The sequence below is a fragment of the Phaseolus vulgaris genome, chromosome 6 (genome assembly GCF_000499845.2).
Source record: "Phaseolus vulgaris cultivar G19833 chromosome 6, P. vulgaris v2.0, whole genome shotgun sequence".
In the NCBI taxonomy this organism is placed as follows: domain Eukaryota; kingdom Viridiplantae; phylum Streptophyta; class Magnoliopsida; order Fabales; family Fabaceae; genus Phaseolus; species Phaseolus vulgaris.
In genome coordinates this window covers 24,999,144-25,020,928 of record NC_023754.2, presented here as the reverse complement: position 1 = coordinate 25,020,928, position 21,785 = coordinate 24,999,144, and the positions used below count along the sequence as shown (strand labels likewise).

Sequence of the window (21,785 nt, the reverse complement as noted above, 5' to 3'; positions counted from 1 at the left end):
TTCTTTCCTGCGTTTCATTCAACTCCTCCCTTCTTTTTATCTCTTCACACCACTCTATTCAATGCTTTACATCACACACGTAATAAATCAATTTTACATTAGATTATGTTAAGGCCTTTTTAATGTATGTCTTTTATTTTATGATTATTTATAAAATAATAACAAAGCAAATTAACTTACAACTAATCTTTTTATACACAATGTAAGTTAATTTATATAACATTGGGAGAGTAATTAATTATAACTAATTACATACCCGTTGCTAGCTAGTTATTCGACTTTTCCTTTATATCATCATCCGCTTAAAGTTTTAAAATTTTAACGATTAAAACTATTGTGTTTTAAATTTCCTTTGCTATAATCGTTCATTTCAAGTTAATGCATTTCGTTTTCAATTCTACTTTTGAAAAAAAAAAGTGAAAGTTCTAAATTTGTTAGTATCTATATCACTTTCCATATAAAAACAATCGAAATTTCCCATGACGTAAAATTTGAATTGATCTCTCAACTTATAAAAAAGTTATTTACATATTTTATTTATCGAAAAATTTATATATGTAATAATTATACAATACAACAAAGGTATATTTAAATTAACTCGAGACTTTATTATTTAACTATTGCCATATATAACAGAAATTAGTCTATTTTGATATCATAATATTTTTTCAAAATCAGTATACTTATTTCAACATCATAAAATAAATAGATAAGATAAAGTAAAATATTTTAAATAAATTACATTTTATAAATTTCTAATTATAATATTAAAAAGTATGAGCGTGCATCTCTCAGTAGTATTAATTAAATAGATTTATAAAAAAAAATCTTAGTTTTATTTTAGATGTACACTTGAAATCTCAATTGTCAACTTTGTTGACTAGCAAGAAGCACATCTCTCAGTCACTATACCTACCTATCCATTCACATTAGTATCCCACAAGTTGACTGTTTCGAAATTAGAATCCTCAAATTTTATTGGCTATGGCTCAACATGTTTTCTATTTTTACCCAATGACTTAGCTTTTTATTTTGGTTTTTCAGTTTTAAAAATCAGAAGTATTATTTTTGCTTTAAAAATCAACTTGAGATGATTAACTTGCTTTCTCATTAAACAATTAAATAATAACAATAATCATAAAATAATAGAAACTAATTAAAAAATCTTAAAGATGAAAATCAAACAGCATCTTTTATGAAAAACCAAAGTCAAAACTTGCTAACTTTGTGTGACTAAAAGCATATATTGTGGATACTACGATTAAGCAGAAATGAATTTGTTTAAAAGAGATTTTGGTGTCATTTTGTGTGACATAAAGAAGTAGGACATGAAAAAATGAGTAATGGTAGGTAGGGTCCTACTAGATGGATTCCCATGGGAGAAAATTTTGTGGCCTTATGTATATTATATGTAACTTCCTTTGGCCCATCACCGTCAAAAATAATGATGCTATTAATTTGAAGGTGTGGGACTAATCACACTTACTGAATGGCAATAGTAGTAGTAGATCTACCATCCTTATCATATGCCCACTACTGGAACCTCTCTTCTCCCTTCTTCCTTCTTCTCTTATCTGCACCAAAACAACCCTCCAATGGACCTTGCCCTAACTCCATTAATGGACCCTCTCCTCCCAAATTCAATGGTCCCCCACTCTTTTCTTCAAAAATCACATTCATTTTTCTTATCTAATCATAAATCTTTCGTGTAATTCTCAAGTAATCACTCTCCAAGATTTTGGGGAATATTTTCTGTTTCTTTTTTTAAGATTAAAGCTTCTCTTATATTAACAATCTTTCAAATTCTACTACTCAAAATTTATCACACTCATATTTTCTCTTTACGTACATTTTAAATGAAAACAAGACTCTCATAACAACAATTACTTAAATTTTTAGTAGAGATTCATTATTATTATTACAAATAATAACAATGAGCTCTATTTGTTTATTTTATTTTTTTAAGAACTAATTAAATTATTTTAACTTATTGATATCAAATTTGTGAGTAAAAGTTATGTTTTTATGTTAATTTTTTGAAAAATATCTGTTTGTAAGAATCACACAATTTTATGATAATTGTATTATAGCGCGAAAAGGGATTGGCGCAAAAATAAGAATGATTAGTAGTGACAGTTATTAGTTAGTGAGATTCCCGCTAAGCAAATGGGGCATGCGAAGGTTATTATAGTAAATTCGGATTCTCATTGTAGTCGGTGCAGGTATATATGCTGGTTCGAGGTTCTGAAAATACTAAAATACCCTTTTCCATTAAAGGATGTCCTGTCCTGTGTTTGCTATATTGCTTTTTTACTGTTTTTTCCAGTGTAATAAAAGATACGTCATAGTAAAATAAATTGATAATTATTGTTCGTATATTTTTCTTATAGTTAGATTGCTAAAAGTGAAGTTGAATAATACTTGATATACATTCCTTTCATAATATTTTCAAACTTTTTTTAAAAATAAAATTATGTAAAACTCTAAAAATAAATAATAATTCTGCAGTGATTAAATCTAATAATATTATTTTAACAGATTTGATATCAAAATATTTGTATCGTTTGTATAATAGAAAAGCGATTCGAAGAAAGAATATTATCCTTAATCATCGATTAAAAGAATACGTCTAATAGTCTCATATCGTTTAACCGTGAAAATCAATTGTATTTTAACTAAATACACATTCATCCTTAATCATTTGTGGTGATGACAAAATATGATAGTACGAACTCTAAAAGAGAAAATACATTAAATACAATAATAAATACGATATTGAAATATATATATATATATATATATAATTTAAATAAAAAAAATTGTCTTAGTTTATAATAATAAAAACAATTGTTTCATTTTTCAAAAAAAAAAGAAAAGTAATTATTGTTTTCATGATTTTAAGAAATTATTTATGTAAACAATAATGACTTGAGTACAATTTAATCTCCTACCTTATTTGATTTTATTTTTTTTGTCTTTTCTTTTAAAATAGAAACATTTAATCTAATACTTTAAAAAATCTATAATTTTCGTTTAATTACATGTTAATTTATTTTATTTGAATTTAATTAAACCCTAAATTTAAAATATTCATTTAAAGGTACTTAAGAATAAAATAATTAATTAAAATGTAAAAAATGTGGAAAAAAAAAACAAATATTTTTGTATTTGAAATAAAGTGACCAAGGTTATGTATTAAACAAAACAAAACATAAAATAAAGAATGCTAAAAAAAACTGCCTCAAGTTTAAAATAAAGTATGCGTATATTAATTAAACGTAAATAGGCCTTTTACATTATACTTTTATTTATATTTCATGTTTTTTATGTAATTAAAATAATTATTATAAAAAAATAAAAACAGTTAAAGAAAAAGTTTGCCATAGAATTGTAACAATAGGAGTAAAATTAGAAGAAAAATGTATTAGTAAAAACGGTCATAAAAAGATATCTTATGTAAATTTAATTTTACATTATTAGAATAGTAATTTCTGTAATAAAAAGTAAATAAATAAATTTAAGAAAAAAATTACTGGAAATAAAATTGTAAAAAATAACGTACATTAAAACTATTATGAAATGCAATATTATATTTATATGTTATTGTTAAAAGAGTTATAAAAATAACCATGTAAAAGGTTAAAAAAAACAATTACAATATAGTTAAAAAAATAAATAAAAACTGTAAGAAAAATATATATACTACAACAGTATCATATCATCTTTGTATTTTAGTATAATTTTGTTGTTACATAATTAAAATAAAAATTATTATAATAAAATGATAAAAATAGTTAAAATAAATAGTTACTATATAATTACAATAATATATATATATATATGAAATTGTAAGAAAATCATGTCTACTAATATAGCTATGAATAACAATATCTCTTATAGATTAGTATAGATAATCCTTTTAATAAGAGTTAAAATTTAAAGATGTGATGAAATTATCCAAAAACATGTTCGTCTAAAGTTAAACCCAACCCTAGTTGTCTACATAAAACTTTTGGTACTATTGCTTTTATGTAAGGTAAATAAGTGAAGCTCACAACCAACTAGAAAAAAACAAGGTTCCCAATTTAATTAAAATAAAAGATTAGGGTTGAATCGTGAATTAAGCATTTGCTTTTATTCATGATAGACACATAAATGGTTTTGACTCCAATTCCAATTAATGTATTAGGTTAGCTAACAAGTTAAAACATTTTAATGCATTAATGTATGTTTTTTTTGGTCCTCATGCATTAATATATGTTATTATTACATTTAATTAAATGTAGCACATGTCATGAAGAAAGATACCCACATACTTTTCTACGTCAAAAACATATATATTTTAATTGAAACAGACCGATAACATAATATTTATATGCTTCCAAAAAACCATGGATTATTTTATGATTAATACTTATTATTTTTGGTGATAAATGCTCTGAGCATATGAGATAATTCTGTATACTAATAATTTATCAAAATTAAATGAAAACATGAATATCACTATATATGAAAAAGTTGTACCATAATTATAAGCAAGTGTTTACTAATAAAAATATTTACAACAACCACAATAATAAATGATAATAATAGCAAGCAACGCATAAGTTTTTTTTACCTATACAGATATGGCTAAATTAATAAACCAACATTGTATTAAAAAAATTATTATGATTTTGAAAAATGAGTTTGAATCATAAATTAGGAGGTTGCTAAAAAAAACTAATTTTAATACACTAATAAGTATCCTACACATCACATGACTATGTTTGAGTAGATGTCAAGAGTATTGAAATAAAATATATTTAACATTATCGGATAAAAATAATTATTAATTTAAATTCATTACAAATATAAAACTTAACTTTAGTAAAAAATAATAACTTATTTAACTATACGGCTAACTGAAATTTCTAACAAAAAATAAATATACAGTAGGAAAATAAAAATAATTGAAATTAAAGTTTAAGAAATTAAGAATCTTAATAACAAGCATTATATATAATAATTTGTAATTGAATTACGGTATAAAAAATGTTTGTGATGGCCTTCTAACTAAACTACTGTTTTAATATGGTGTTAAAATCTACTTATTTTATTTATATATTATACTACTATATTCATTAGTTAACCATTATTACTCAAATGTTTAATTATATGGAGTAGAAAAAAAAAACTTGCAATTATCGTTTGGGTGCAGCGCATGTGTCAGTCGCAATACTTACCTACCCAAATTTATCATTGTATCGTTAAATGTTGACCACTCATTTTTTTTTCTTACAATTTATTTTTGTATGACTTGCACCTTCAACATATAAGATTGAGTGCTTTATTAAAACCAATTTTATCCAAAAATAAAAATGTTTAAAATAATTAATAAATAAAAACAAGTGTTACAGGTTGTTTTAGTTCGTTTATAACATAATAGCCTAAATCAGCGTTTTTGTTAGCGTACTTAAGTTTGTGGCTTTTTGTGTGTACGAGATGTTGGATTCAAATAAGGAAACAACCTCAGTTTAGTTTGTGTTGTGATGAGTGAGTTGACAGAAAAAGAGATGGGTAAAGTTGCCATTTCAAATAGTTTTCCAATATTTAAATGAAGAAGGAAGGTAGGTCATCTTTTGCTTTCTTAAGCTAATCACACGTACTCCCAATCTTTGCCATTACGTATCTCAATCCTTGTTAGGTTTTGTATAAACCATTCAAAAGGGTTTTTAGTATCATTATAAAATGTGCTTACATAATTTAGTCCTTATAGGTTCACACTTTTTTCTTGTATTTCTTTCATTTCAAGATATAGCATCATTAGGTATTCAAGGTATTGTTCTTTTTTGGTACTCGTGTTCCATCATAGTTTTATTTTAAAAAATATTTTAATGGATTGAAGGACAAAATAATATATATAAATTATCATTGATATCGACTCTTAAATGATGTGTGACTATATTAGTAGTATCAAAACAATATTCTATCGTCTATAATAATTGAGGATTAGCTTATATAGATGTACATCAAACAAATATTTTTTTTTTTACAAAAATAGGATAATTTTGTAAGTTAATTATTAAAAAAATATTAAAATATGTAAATTATAGTTTAATAATATTTTTTTTCATGTGATGACAGATGATTGTTGTTACTTGAGGTGTCAACCTTGCTGACATGTCAAGTTGCATAGTGATGTTTAACATAATTTTTTTTTATAAAAATAAATTATATTAAAAATCAAATTTCAAATAATATTAAACTCATATCCATATATAAAGTCGTGTCACTTTAATATAATTTGAAATTTAAAGATATTAAAGTCGTGTGAACTTTTTCGTAACAAAATCATATCAAATCACTTACTTATTTCAATAATTTTTTTAAATTTTAACAATTTCAATAATTAATTTACAAAATTACACTACTTTCTTAAAAAAAATCTCAAATAAATCATACCAACAAAATAAAAGAAGAAAGATCTATGTTCAATTTCATACATATTTTTTTGCCATACTTGGAGATTCAAACTTCTTTTCAAATCATTGAATTTGAATTTGAAGTCACTTTATGTGAAGATCAATAATGTATGAACTTAGTTGACCCTATATAGGTCCAGCCTCTGCGTGGCATTATCTTTAACTTGGTTTACTCTATGCCATCAAAACTTTTTATCAATGCCCAGCGGGGTCCTCACAATTTCCATTTTATAATTTCTCTTTAATGATAAAAGATCTTCTTGTTTCTCATCTGTCACTACTAATCTTCAGAAATTGACTCTTCCATTTTATGCCAAACTTACTCAAAACAATAACAATAATGCAGCCAACCAAAAATATTATTGTTTGTTAATGAGTTATTGGTAAAAAAAAACGTGACTATTTTAGTTATACTATCATTTACTTAAATTTATTAATTTTATATAATTATTTTAAATCTTATATTAATAATAATTTTTATTTAACTCACATTATAAAGATCTCTCCATTATCATTGTTGATTAAATGCTCAATTTTGGTTTTAGAAGCATTTGTTTACATAATTTTTTAGGAATATGAAAATAAGAATGTTTATTCATGTGTGTATTAGAAGGCAATAAAAAAAAATTATTTTCAGGAAAGCTACTGAATTATGCAAAATTTCTTCTCACGCTAAGGGATAGATTAATTAGATTCCTAAGGGGAAAAGGATAGTTTGTTTTTTATAAGTTGTATTATAACATCCATTATTTTAATTAATTTATAATTTAAAAAATATTCCCATGAATATGAAAAGTTAACCAAACATATATTTAAAATATGCTTACGAATAACTTTTGAATCGTAATATTCCCGTGGATTACATTCTTGGAATATAAAACCAGAACTTGAACTGGGCAAGTTATAAGTAAATAACTCATTGAAATGTCTCTACATATCGTTAGGGAACTATAAATTTTGTTATCCCATTAAATAACACTACGCATTCTAACTCTCACAAAATATACAGTTCCATGATAAATATACAGAAAACTCTAAAAAATATATAAAGAGTTTTATCAATGTGAGATCAGAAAGTTCGTAATGGAGAAGATGAATATGTCAGTATTCAAAACCTCTATACTTATTAATGGTGTTATACATTGTGTATCTATTCATTATTGATTAACTGAAGGGTAGGCTTGTGGTATAAATTATAAGAAATTTGCAATGAAAGAAAATATAACTAATTTGATGACAATTTAAATATGAAGTAAATAAAAGGAAAATTCAGTATGTATTCAAAATTAATTACTGCTTCTGGTAATAAACATTCCCTTTATTCCTTTTCATTCTTTTGTTTATGCTTCTTGTGCAGAAATCAAGAAATACAATGAATTTTTTATTCTAATAAAATAGTAGCGTAGTTTTTTTTATTTTACTCTTTCTCTCTCTCCATCTAACATAATAAATACATGTATAAATTATTTAAAAATTAAAAGATACACAAGAGTATAGTATAAAAAATAATAATAAACGTGTTGCTAGAGTTATAAAAATATAGATAAAAAATATTTTTTTCAAAATTAAGATTTGTAAAAAGGAACTGAAAGAATAAATAACAGCAGTAATGGGATTAGAAAATAAAAATAAAAATGATGACATGACTTAAAAAAATAGTAAGTGGATAAAATATTTGAACATCCAATGTATTTAATAAACAAAGTTAAACCATTTCCATTTGATTTGAGTTTATGTGTAAGGTGATGAGTGGCGCGCACTAAAACTTAGATGGTGCAAGGGATTGGACACAAATGTTTGAGCATCAAACATGGTTAGGCTTGAACCAAAAATATGATAATTTACTTGAATTTGTGCCACCAATTAATCACCACATAAACAAATCTATCATACATTCAGGTTTGTTCTGAATATATTTTATTTCCATTGCTTATTCCACCAACATCTTCATCCTAAAGTTATATGTTACCAACTTTATGGCATAACAATTAAGGTTGAATTGGGCCTCTGCTGGGTTGGGCTTGTATTGCGTTGTTAGGAATTGGGCCCATTGTTCATAGTCTTTGCACGTTAACCCTTTTTCTAAATTAGAATCTAAGAAAAAGGTACATGGGGACTAAATTAGAAGGTACTAACACATTTAAGCACTGTGCGTGAAAAAAATAAGTACAAAGTTATAGCTGAATATAAACTATTTCAGACAATATACATATATCATAATTAAAATAAAGTAAATATATTTAAGTCACTATTAGATATATTCATGATAAATTTTAATTGTATATTCTATAAATTTAATATCATTTTATGTTCAACATTTTTACTCGAGACTTCCACTCAAACGAGAACAACTCCGTCGCAGCACAGTTGATCCACATGCCTCATGTGACCACTATTCTTCATTTATTATGATTACTTTTAATTATGATATATGTTAATATTCTGATATTGTGTCATACAATTTTTCAAATTTAAAACTGTTTTTTAAACTATTGAATTAGCATTGTTAATAAAGATATCACATCTAAATTGTTATAAAAATTAAGAGAACAGTTGGAATTAATTTTGTTTATTAAGAAAAAGTATTTAGCTTAATTGTAATTTATTGCTCATTTTGGTAGTTTATCCTACTCCTAACAACTTGTGGTCTGATTTTCATAATAATTTTTTTATAACAATAAAAAATATTAGAAATAAATTAGTTTATTGAATTATTTAAATTAAAATTAAATATATTTTTTTTCATGGACTTTCACGTAAAATTAATTTTTATTTATAGTCTATATTTTATATCTCCAAATTACTTATCATAAAAAATTACTAAAATAAAAAATTATTTTATTAATTTATTTTTATGTAATAAATAAATTTTTAATGTATTTGTTCTTGTGGAGTCCATCACTCTCTTCGAGCTGATTGCACAAATTTCACGGACTGATCTCTTGGATTGAGTTTTTGGGTTTGGACTCTCTAGATTGGGCAGGCTTCTCCTTTCAGGGTTATGTTCTCCAAGTTGGGCTTTCAGCTTGTTGGATATGTGTACCTGCAATGCGTTCCGATGCCAAAATCATAAATAATTTATACTTACCTTTTAAACTGATGTTCTATTTATAGTGTCTTCTTATTTAACTTATAATTTATTTGGTCATTTCTTTTTGCACCAACTATTATTTTAAACACACCCATTAATTTAAATTTTATTAAGTTAGATCTTGCTAATATATATATATATATATATATATATATATATATTTATTTTATCATTTATATATATTTTTTGGTTATACCGGTACATTCTTCCTATTATACCTCTCGGATCTTAGTAGTATTGTATTGTCAATATTTGAAATTCATTTGTTACAAAAATAAATAAATATTATTCTAATAACTTTCTTATTATAATTACTTAGATATTTAAACTAGGACAAAGACTATTTTTATTATTGTATAATAACAAAATACATATTTAGTCCTCTAAACTATAATAGCATATTCAATAAATTTATATTAATTTGACAGTAAAATTTAAATTGAAAAAAGATTATAGCATGTCCTTATTGTATTATAACGCAGTTATAATGTGACTTTATATATATCAAATCGTATTACAATAAAGTTTTCATAACATATAATGCACGAGCAACTCTACTGATATTAATAGACTATTGTACATGTTTTGTTATCTGTTCTCATTTAAAACACGTCTCGATTTCTCTCACCATACACATAACAATCACATTCGTTTCAACAACTATCATCTCATAAAATTCTCAATCATCTACAAATAAAAATTTGTATTCACATATAAAAGCTAATTTAATCTTACACAATTATTCATTCTACATGTATAAACTTTCCATAAATAATTTATATTGATAAATTAAAGCATTAACATATAAATACAACTGTTACAGTATTAGAATACATTATAAAAATAAACTGAGAAAAGAAAGAAGAATAGTTTTTTTCCTCACTTATATCCACTAGTAGATTGATTATGCACAAAACAAAATTGTCCAGATTCATCGAAAAGACTAAAACTAAATCAATTTAAAACCCAGAATTTATCCAAATTGACCTCATTTTCCCAAACCAAAATCAATTGCCCGAATTATTCAATTATTCTATAAAATTACATAATTGTCTTTACATTTAATGATATAAATTTAAGATTTGGAGTCTTAAATAATATCACGAGTCATAAAAATTAAAATAAATTTATCTTAAAAATAATAAGATACAATAAAATTTATAAAAAATAAATTATTGCGTTATAAAATAATTTCCTTTATAAAAAGACGTGACATTAGCTAAATGAACTTACTTAAAATCACAAGATATTTTTTTCTAGTGCTGGTCCATAAGTAAAATTCTTCAATTTCAAAGAAATTAAATCATTCACAGATTTTATCATACCATCTTTAAGATATAAGATGTTTTTTCACATAAAAAATAAATTCAATAACCAAATTTACAAGCTGAAAGCTTTCCTTATACACAAATTCTTGCCAAACTAAGCCATGAACAATCAGCTCAGACCTCTTATTCATCTTTTGGCTATAAAATCAGTATGTTAATTAAAAATCTAAAATAGAATTCAAAAGGGATCCCTTTCCTCTCGTGTTCCACTGAGACTTTCTTGATCAACCAAAATTCCATCTGATTGATGTAAATGAGAAAAATAAATTTATATAATTCAAAATTTAAATACTTAATAGTTAAAATCTTGTTAATTAATGTTAAATATATTTTATAAATTTTTATAGCTTAATATAAACTATTTCAGACAAAATACATATATAATAAAATAAAGTTAATATATTTAAGTCACAATTAGATATATTTATGATAAATTTAATTGTATATTCCATAAATTTAATATCATTTTATGTTCAACATTTTTACTCGAGACTTCCACACTTAAACGTGAACAACTCCGTCGCAGAACAGTTGATCCACATGCCTAATGTCACCACTATTCTTCATTTATTATGATTACTTTTAATTATGATATATGTTAATATCCTGTCATACAATTTTTCAAATTTAAAACTGTTTTTTTAAACTATTGAATTAACATTGTTTATAAAGATATCACATCTAAAATTAGCATAAAAAATCAAGAGCAGTTGGAATTAATTTTGTTTATTAAGAAAAAGTATCTAGCTTAATTGTAATTTATTGCTCATTTTGACAGTTTATCCCTGGACATCTACTCCTCACAACTTGGTGGTCTGATTTTCATACTAAATTTTATATCAATAAAAAAATATTAGAAATAAATTAGTTTTTTGAATTATTTAAATTAATGTTAAATATGTTTTTTTATGTACTTTCACGTAAAATTAATTTTTGTTCATGGTTCAAATTTTAGATTTCATGATTATTTGTGATAAAAATTATTAAAATAAATAATTATTTGTCAGTTTATTTATTTTTATGTGATAAATAAATTTTTAGTGTATTGACAACGTGAATGTATAGTTCATGTTTGAAATTCATTTGTTATGTTATAAAAAAAATATATTGATATTGTAATGTGTACTATTTATATTACTTTTTGTGTGTTCTTCTTGTTGGGTCAGATTAGGAAGTTGGATCTCATTTAGGGATGTATTACCTAATTCTTAATCATGGATTAATTTTATTGACTCTATTTAAGTATAACTGAGTCTGAGGTGTCAGTCGACCATATGGACCATTATATTGATCGGTCCATTAATGAGAACTGTACAAACTTTACGGGTACATATATAAATATCATTCTAATAACTTCCTTATTATAACTACTTACATGTTTGAACTAGGATAAAATTTAATCTATTATTATATAATAACAAAAAAAAAAAACCTATTTAATCCTTTAAATTATAATAACATATTCAATAAATTTATATTAATTTTACAGTGAAATTTAAATTGAAAAAAGATTATAACATGTACTTATTGTATTATAACGCAGTTATAATGTAACTATATATATATATATATATATTTCTGTATTTCAAATCGTATTACAATAAAGTTTTCATAACATATAATCCACGAACAACTCTACTGCTATTAATAGACTATTGTACATGTTTTGTTATCTGTTCTCGTTTAAAACACGTCTCGAATTCTCACACCATACACATAACAATCACATTCGTTTCAACAACTATCATCTCATAAAATTCTCAAACATCTACAAATAAAAAATCGTATTCACATATAAAAGCTAATTTAATTTTACACAATTATTCATTTTATATATATAAAATTTCCATAAATAGTTTATATTGATAAATTAAAGCATTAAAATATAAATACAACAGCCAAATACAATTGTTACATTATAAGAATATATTATAAAAATAAACTGAGAAAAGAAAGAAGAATAGTTTTTTTCCCCACTTATATTCACTAGTAGATAAAAGGATTTGAACCAAGATTTTCAGATGAATAGAATAAGGTGTTCGTATATTTCACTTATAATTTAAATATATCAGTTTATCTTTGAAAAAAAAAGACATAAAACAAAATTCTCCAGATTCACCCAAAACTAAATCTAAATCAATTTAAAACCCAGAATTTATCCAAATTGACCTCATTTTCCCAAACCAAAATTAATTGCCCGAAATACTTAAAAGTATTCTATAAAATTACATAATAGTCTTTACATTTAATGATATAAATTTAAGATTTGGAGTCTTAAATAATATCACAGAGTCATAAAAATTAAAATAAAATTATCTTAAAAATATAGATTTATAGTAATAATAAATAAAACATTATTTAGAATATGAATTTTTACTTCTGTTAAAATAAAAGTTACAAAAATATCTTAAAAATAATAAGATACAATAAAATTCATAAAAATTAAATTACTGCATTATAAAATAAATTCTTTTATAAAAAGATATGACATTATAGCTAAATGAAAAATCACAAGATATTTTTTCTAGTGCTGGTCCATAAGTAAAATTCTTCAATTTCAAAGAAATTAAATCATTCACAGATTTTATCATACCATCTTTAAGATATAAGATATTTTTTCACATATAAAATAAATCCAATAAGCAAATTATTACAAGCTGAAAGCTTTCCTTATACATGAATTCTTGCCAAACTAAGCCATGAACAATCAGCTCAGACCTCTTATTCATCTATTGACTACAAAATCAGTGTTTTAATTAAAAAATTTAAAATAGAATTCAAAAGGGATCCCTTTCCTCTCGTTTTCCACTGAAACTAAAATTGTAATGTTGAACATACAACGCTGACTTTCTTGATCAACCAAAAATCCTCATTCTATTCCAATTCCATGTGATTGATGTAAATGAGAAAAATAAATTTATATAATTCAAAATTTAAATAGTTAATAGTTAAAATCTGGTTAATTAATGTTAAATATAATTTAAAAGATGATTTATAAATTTTTATTAGTAATAGAAATTACCTTCTATATCAATATGTTTTTAGTTTATAAATTAATATTTAATTTAATTAATATAATAATTAATTATTTTTAATCTTTAAAATTAATTTAAATTTAATAATTTTATTATAGTGACAACGTTAGAATGAGAATGGAAATCAAAATACAACCATTGTGAAGATTCTCATGATATACTTGATACCAACCTCCCTCTCACAAGCCAAGCAATGCAAATCTCAATCTGACCATGATCAAAGTGAGTTTTCCTTATCAAAATTACTGTAGAATTGAAAGTGTATGTTAAATTTATTTGTTATGCTTAAACAATATTGACCCAAGTTTAAGACCCCCATAATAATACAATCTTAAACATAAACCCTAAACTTATAAATCCTAAACCCTAAACATAATACAACCTTAATAATCTAATCTTTTACAGATCTAAATCTCTCACAGCATCCATTCTATTTAAGCGGTTGCAAACATTAAAAGGTTCTCCACCACGTTTCAAAGCCGAATACATTGCAGACACTGAACGAAGTAGATATCTACCTGACACTCATAAATTAATAAGAAAGACGTTAAACCTTTAATCACAGTATGGTCATGTAAAGTTTGAACGTTTGACTTGTATAATTTATCTTTTTTAGGGAATGGAGGGACAAAGGGCCAACAGTTGTTACAACTGGATGAGAAAGCTGGGAGGCATTATGACTGAGTGAACTTCCCCACTCTAGTCGATAATCAGTCGATGAATGATCTAGAACCTTACACCAGTTGGAGATGAATCGTCCAAGCTCGGACCCACCTCCAACTTTAATCAGAAAACAATACCAAAAGAAATAAATTGTATAGAGTTTTGTCCTCGTATAGAACCCTCTTTCAAACAGTACAATGCACCTAACTTGCATACCATGGGAATTCATTTCAAATACAATAACTGAGGTGTCTCCTTTTGTGGTTACATGGAAAAGAAAAGCAACGAAAATAAAAGGGTAAGCACCCCTTGCGGAGGAACACGGTGCCTGAGCAGCAGGTGATGAAGACCCAACAGGGGCATTGCATAGATGCAAAGTCTCATCACAATTTGGCCAAGAAAGACAGTCAAGAAGGTGCCTTCTCTTAGAACACGAGGACAGTGCATTCGAGTTAGCGCCAGGATGTCTGCAATAACACCATGTACGTGGAACTTTGGACACGTGTTGTTGTGGACAACTCTGAAAACTATAACCAACGTGACCACGCACCCAGAGTCATAACCTCTCACTAGTACCTACCATGACGTCTTTTTGAAAACTACTATTGATTATCCATGTTTTCACCATTCTTTATTATTGCTCGCCTTTTCAATATTTTATTTTATTTTCTACCTTTCTCAGATCCTCAATTTTAATCACTATCTCCTCCACAACTCAGATGCTAAATTTCTTCTTTCTCACTTCACAACCCTTGGAGGATTTTTTTCTCCTCAATTATTTTAACATATTCTCCTTTTCTTTTTCTGTATTTTTTAATATCTAAAATACTTTTTCTAGTGCAATCTTAGTGGTTACACATGCATATGCCTCCACCAATTGTCGTAGTTGAGATAAAAAAAAAACATGGAACAGCAAAACCTTCCTACAATGCACATAAGAGTGCATGGCCATATATGTTTCTATCTTTCTTCATCTGTAGTGTTTATCACGTTTTATTTTTGTTATTTCACCTATGTATTAAATGTAAAGTTATCACAGTAAAATCTGCAGTTTGAATTATGTATATAAATATTTCCCATTTTCTAGTTATGGTAGTACTTGCCACGAAATGTCGAAATTTGTGTTTTTGGGCCCTTGAGAGATCCCCTACATGTTCCACGTGGTAAGCCCATACAACAAAGAACCATACTACGGCGCATACCTAACAATATGCGGGCCATATCGTGTATTGAATGGTTTAGATGGTTTTGGGATGAAACTCTTATGTCTCCTTAGCTTTTCTTTCTACTTTTTTAATTTCTCCCTCAAACCATTTGTTTCTTCTTTCAAAATCTAATCTTATAAACATTTATAATACAATTATATGCGTTCTTTTACAGTATATCTTTCAATTAGTGTGTAATATATAGGATAACAGATGATTACTGTGACTGATATTTGTAACAAAATTTTGAAGCATAATCATTTATGATAAATAAATGAGATGGTTTAATATTAATCCCAATTTTACGGAAAAACCATTAAAATTCTATTCAATGAACAATTCTAACTTTCCAATACCCAAGAGTGGAAGAAAGTGTAGTGTTGGATTGGAGTAACAGGAACCGAATGCAGACACACTTAGAAGTGTAATATATGTATTGGAATTACTAATGTTTATGTTTTTAAGCCTAACTTAAACTTTCAGTTAAACTCTTATAAATAAATTCTAAAGGACTCTAATATTATCTTAGAAAATAAACTTTAAGTGAACTCAACTTTCAACTTTTTATAAGATAAGCTTTGGATCTAAATATTAATCTCTTTATCTCAGAAGAGAAGAAAAATCAGTAATTGCATAGAAATGAGTCACATGTTTGGTATAAACCGAGAGAGGTCCATCTCTTGCAGTTGGCACTTGTGTATTGTTTCTTCTTTTGCTATAGGAGATACCACTTGTACTCTCAAACTTTTTGGGGCCCCAACAAGGATGGGGATATATCCAAAGTCTGAGAAGACTGCAAAAGCAAGCACCAATAGTTGGATGTGCAAATCGCCAAGCTCAAGTCACCTCGCTTTGCATTGTGTCCACTTAACATTGCATTCATTCATGATAATCCCATCACTAACGAACCTCAATTATAAATTCCCAAAAACTCTATCTCTCGCTCGCTATAACTAGCTATTTCACTTTTTAACCAAGCACTCACGAGACATCCTTGAAACTTTTCTTCCTCTCAATTCTTCCTTATGCTGCAAAACAACCCAATCTTACTAGAAAAACCGTGAAAACTCCTTCCTCTTCTTCTTCTTCCTGTCACTAACATTTGGCTGCAACCAATGAAATTCCCACTTCCTTCTTTGTTTCTACTCGAGTCTTGAATGCTGTGAGATATTTCATCCGTCACAATTATTATACACGAAATGTTCATATTCATACTCAAATAAACCGTGGCCTTGCTGTTTACGTAAATTGATTTTCAAAGGGTGCTTTGCAATATACAACAAACTCATCGAGATGGTTTTAAAAAACATATACTCATTCTTCATTCTTCGTTGGAGCTCATGACTGTATGTTCTGACAATCTTCATATCATCACACTTGTTTTCTAGATTCAATGGCGGGGTCATGTTTCCACGGACTAAGGCTAAGGATGTCTAAGAGTAAACCTTTACTTTCATCTTCCTCCAAGTCACGGTTGGAGAATGACACGGAGAACATGGAAAGGAAGAGATTTAATAGCACGGAATCGTGGTCCATGATATTGGACTCAATGGATACATGGGAGGCTTCAAAGGAAGACCAGGAGGGGGAGCAAGAGGAATGGACTGCAGACCTATCACAGCTTTTTATTGGTAACAAGTTTGCTTCTGGAGCTCACAGTCGAATTTACCGTGGAGTCTACAAGCAGAGAGCTGTTGCTGTGAAAATGGTGAGGATGCCAAGCCAGGATGAGGAGAAAAAGGACTTATTAGAGGAGCAATTTAACTCTGAAGTGGCTTTACTTTCACGTCTCTTCCATTTTAACATAGTGCAGGTACAGTGTTTTAGTGAACGGATATCTTCAACCTTGTTATTACACTTAATCTTCTTGTCTGCATGGTAGTTTGTTTGTTTGTTTATGTATCCATTACGATTGTTTTGTCTGTGAGGATCTGAAACTCGGAGGGGGTAAGCAAGAGAACAGCTAATATATGTAGTTTTGGTTGTTCCCACAAAGAGACACTGCCACTTGCCACTTCAGGGAAAGTTAGTTTCTCTAGGAAAAACTGTTTCAGAATCAAAAAGGAGGCAAACAGGGACTTTTACCATTTAAATAAGTATATTGGCTCAACTCAGTAACATATACAATACACCTATTGCTGCCAACTATTGACTTTTCTATTTTTTTTTCTAATTTTTGCCACTTTTAGAAGAGTACAACAGTGATTAATCTTCATTCTTGTTCTTGGGGTTTGGGACAGACCATGAGGCATCCTAACTTTTTTGTGTGTTAGATTATTTGATTTGGCTCTACTTTTTGAGTGTGAAAAAACACCAAATAGTTTTTTATATTGAGACAGTTTTAAAGTTGAGTTACATTCAAATCTGAATTTTATTGTCTATTGGTTCATCAATTATTGAGTTGTTCTGAACTACTTGCAAATTGGGGTTCTAGAACCCAAATTCTAAGAGAAGTCTAACATTCACTCATATGTGATAATTGATACTGCAACCTTTAGCTGCAGAGGTGTTTTTAATCCCTTCTAGTAAACTCTGATCTTTAAATGACTCTTAATTTACAGTTTATTGCAGCATGCAAAAAACCGCCCGTGTACTGTATCATAACAGAATACATGTCACAAGGGAATCTGAGGATGTATCTGAACAAGAAAGAGCCATACTCACTCTCAATGGAAACAATACTAAGGTTGGCTCTAGATATATCAAGGGGCATGGAGTACCTTCATTCACAAGGTGTGATTCACAGAGACTTGAAGTCAAGTAATTTGCTCCTGGATGATGATATGAGGGTTAAGGTGGCGGATTTTGGCACATCTTGTCTTGAAACAAGATGCCGGAAAAGCAAAGGGAACTCGGGAACATATCGTTGGATGGCACCAGAGATGATTAAGGGAAAACCTTACACCCGAAAAGTTGATGTGTACAGTTTTGGTATTGTGCTTTGGGAGCTCACTACTTCTCTACTTCCTTTCCAAGGAATGACCACAGTGCAAGCTGCTTTTGCTGTGGCTGAGAAGGTAACATGAATATATTTGTCTAAACTATAAATATCTTCTTTGTGATGCTAATTTATTAGTCTTATTTTAATTGCTCTAAGAGAGACAATTGCATCACTTCTCTGCTTGCCAATTCTGATAGCTTTATTGATAGAATCTTTTTCTTAATCCCTTCTTGACTTTTTTCTAGTCTGCTTTACCAAATTCCTTCTTTGTGCTCTGACTTCTTGGTCGTGCCTAATGGTAGTCGAATAATTCTTGTCTAATTTGACATATGGCATAATTTTGGACTCTGGGGTCTGCATGGTTTGGTTTTACAAAACTAAATGTGAGTTGGATTTTGAAATAATCATTTATCTTTTTCAACGATTTTAATCAAAGTAGTTTCAACTTGTTTTTAGTTGGTTGATGAATAAAATATGATTTGGTTTAAAAGTGATTTTTAATTTAAAATCAGTTTTAAAACTGGTTTCTGAACCAAAATTTATTCTTAGATGGCTTAACATTGGTCTAAAAATGATTTTTTCATACATGAAAAAAGAATTCAGAATTGAAAACGGTTCTTGCATTGTGAAGATGATTGATTGGACAGGTTATTTGTAGTAAGAATGATTGGTTGGACAAGTTCTTTGCGATCAGAATTATACTCAATAATATGGGAATTTATGCCTTGACACAGTTTGATTGATGAAAAGAATGAAGGAAGTTGTTCTTTACACACTGTTTGTTCCCCTGATGGGACTGAAGAAATGTGATATCTGCGACCCTTAAAATTTATATGCATATTGTATAACTAGATGCAAAAAAGGTTCAAAACATACTAACTACGGACTTTTGCCCTTTTAGTAATAGTGTAGAAACAATAGTGGCTATTGTCACTCTAGTATCTAAAATATCTAAATGGAAAAAACCTGTTTTGGATCTCTCCCAACATCCAATCTTTTAAAACCTTATACCACATGCAACAACAACAGTAAAGTCCAAAACTTTTATCTACCCTCTTATAGTTACTCAGTAGAAAATCCTCCCTAAGGCATAATTACTTGGAGAATCCTTATCGTGTATCTGTTAATCCCTCAATTCATGGATGTCTTGGCTAATTTCTTGAGGGTGGGAATGGATGGGTCAATCAATATACTTTCATTTTCCAGTTTAGTTTAAGTGCCACAAATACCTTTATGCAGAGTTTCAGGGATTCTGCGTTTCAGAGATTCTAATCCTCTACTCTCTCTTCTCTTAGCCAGTCTGACAAGATGTTAAGTGTTACTAAAAAAATAAGAGGTGAAGACAAAAATATTGTAACCTCTAATAGTTTTTTGCAGGATAATTTCGTTGTCACCACATGGTTTACTTAGTCATAGCACTTTCGTATATAATATAATCTTTATTCAGAAAAGGCAAACTACATATATCAATAAATGCGTCTACTATTTTTTATTTTCATACATAGATAGTTTACCAGTAGTCACTAGTCACAGTAATCAAAGTACACTAATAACAAATGACTCTGTTTGTTCATGTTGCATCACTTGTTGCTTCAATAGTTAAGCCTCAGGCTGACAGAATTGCAGCAATCACCGAATTCCAGTCATGGAAATCTTGAATTACTTGAGCTATGTGAGGTAGGTATTGGGCAACATGTGCAGAAGCTGAACCTAACATGAGCAATGATCATGGATTATTTTAACTCGAGTGCTTTAACAGTGAACTTTTTTATTAAAAGTGTTACAGTCGGTGCATGTGTCTTCTAGTCCCAATAACAGGAAGCACTGATGCATGGGCCTTGGAGGTGTTTCCCTCCCTAGTCCCAACAAGCATCCCTTGATATCGCTTGACCTGATAAAAAAATTGATGAGGCTAACATAAAAACAGTTGTTACATTTTGGTGCATACATTTGTCAAAAGTAGTCCTTGAACTTTGCATAAAAGGCTAGCCGCAATATTGTTGTCTCCATTAGTGCTTTCCCATGAGGCACACTCATTCCTTAGACCCCACAAAAAGGCACAAATAAATAGCCATCTGTCTCTAAAACTGTGGAAAACAAATAATAATCTTTACAACTAGGGGAGAGAATGAAATTAACCTTTAAAATCATAGTTCATTTTATCCAAATTCTCAGTTTAGCAACGTTATCATAAAAGTAACATGTGTTGGACTAATGTAAGTAACCAATTACAGTTTTGAAAAGATTTACAGAACTGAAGGATAGAAAGTGAGTGATGAGAATGTATTTTGTGTTTGCTTAACTCCTTATGACTTGAATTTGTGTAGCTTATAATAGTTTTTGAAGGGTTTATTCTGTGAGAAGTGAAATATTTTTGAATAGAAAAGTGATTGAAGTGTTTTGATCAGAATGAAAGGCCTCCTCTGCCAGCTAGTTGTGATCCAGCAGTAGCACATCTGATAAAGCATTGTTGGTCAGCAAACCCCTCGAAACGGCCAGATTTCAGTTATATTGTGTCTACTTTGGAGAAATACGATGAGTGTCTGAAGGAGGGCCTACCAATGAGCCATCATCATTCAGGGCTAGTCACCAGAAATGTAATCGTTGAACGCCTAAAAGGCTGTGTATCATTGAGCTCCTCCATACCTGTGTATGCTTGATTCACCCTTACATCGTCTACAGTAGGGTGTTACACGGAATCGATAAATTCATATCAAATTCAAAAAATCAAAAAATTTACCTCTTTTCTAAATTAAATACTTATGTTCGCATTTTAGGATGGAAATACCATTACACTGAATTTCAATACACTAGACTAATATTTCACATACCTTAATATTCACTAACCCAGTTAACTAAAGCATTACAAACATAAAACTGAACAAGTAGCTATGGTTCTACAAAATTTAAACTATTGAAAGAAAAATTAACCAAATAACATATACTATATAATAAGAAAATATCGGTTGAATGATATTTTTCAATAATTTTGTATTTTCTTTCAGTAGTCATTTCACTTTAACCAGGAGTTCCCCGGATTGAAACATTTTTTTTAGAT

At 27.9% G+C, this 21,785-nt stretch overlaps 1 protein-coding gene across 3 annotated transcripts; it reads left to right on the top strand.

Moving 5' to 3' along the window:
* The first annotated feature begins 16,589 nt into the window (after positions 1-16,589).
* Positions 16,590-21,484, top strand: LOC137832179 (serine/threonine/tyrosine-protein kinase HT1-like). 3 transcript variants are annotated; one of them, XM_068640210.1, is made up of 4 exons: positions 16,733-16,948; positions 17,175-17,599; positions 18,348-18,803; positions 21,136-21,484. In XM_068640210.1, the coding sequence occupies exons 2-4, from the start codon at positions 17,180-17,182 to the stop codon at positions 21,385-21,387; spliced, it is 1,128 nt and encodes a 375-aa protein (XP_068496311.1). In that variant the 5' UTR covers positions 16,733-16,948; positions 17,175-17,179; the 3' UTR covers positions 21,388-21,484. The 3 variants fall into 3 exon arrangements, with proteins under 3 accessions (XP_068496309.1, XP_068496311.1, XP_068496310.1); XM_068640209.1 differs by having other exon boundaries at positions 16,738-17,082; XM_068640208.1 differs by having other exon boundaries at positions 16,590-17,599.
* Positions 21,485-21,785: the final 301 nt, after the last annotated feature.

Coding starts and splice junctions, on each gene's coding strand:
- LOC137832179 (XM_068640208.1), top strand. CDS start 17,180: ATGGCGGGGTCATGTTTCCACGGACTAAGGCTAAGGATGTCTAAGAGT. Junction 17,600..18,347: donor TCCATTTTAACATAGTGCAG/GTACAGTGTTTT, acceptor CTTAATTTACAG/TTTATTGCAGCATGCAAAAA. Junction 18,804..21,135: donor CTTTTGCTGTGGCTGAGAAG/GTAACATGAATA, acceptor TGTTTTGATCAG/AATGAAAGGCCTCCTCTGCC.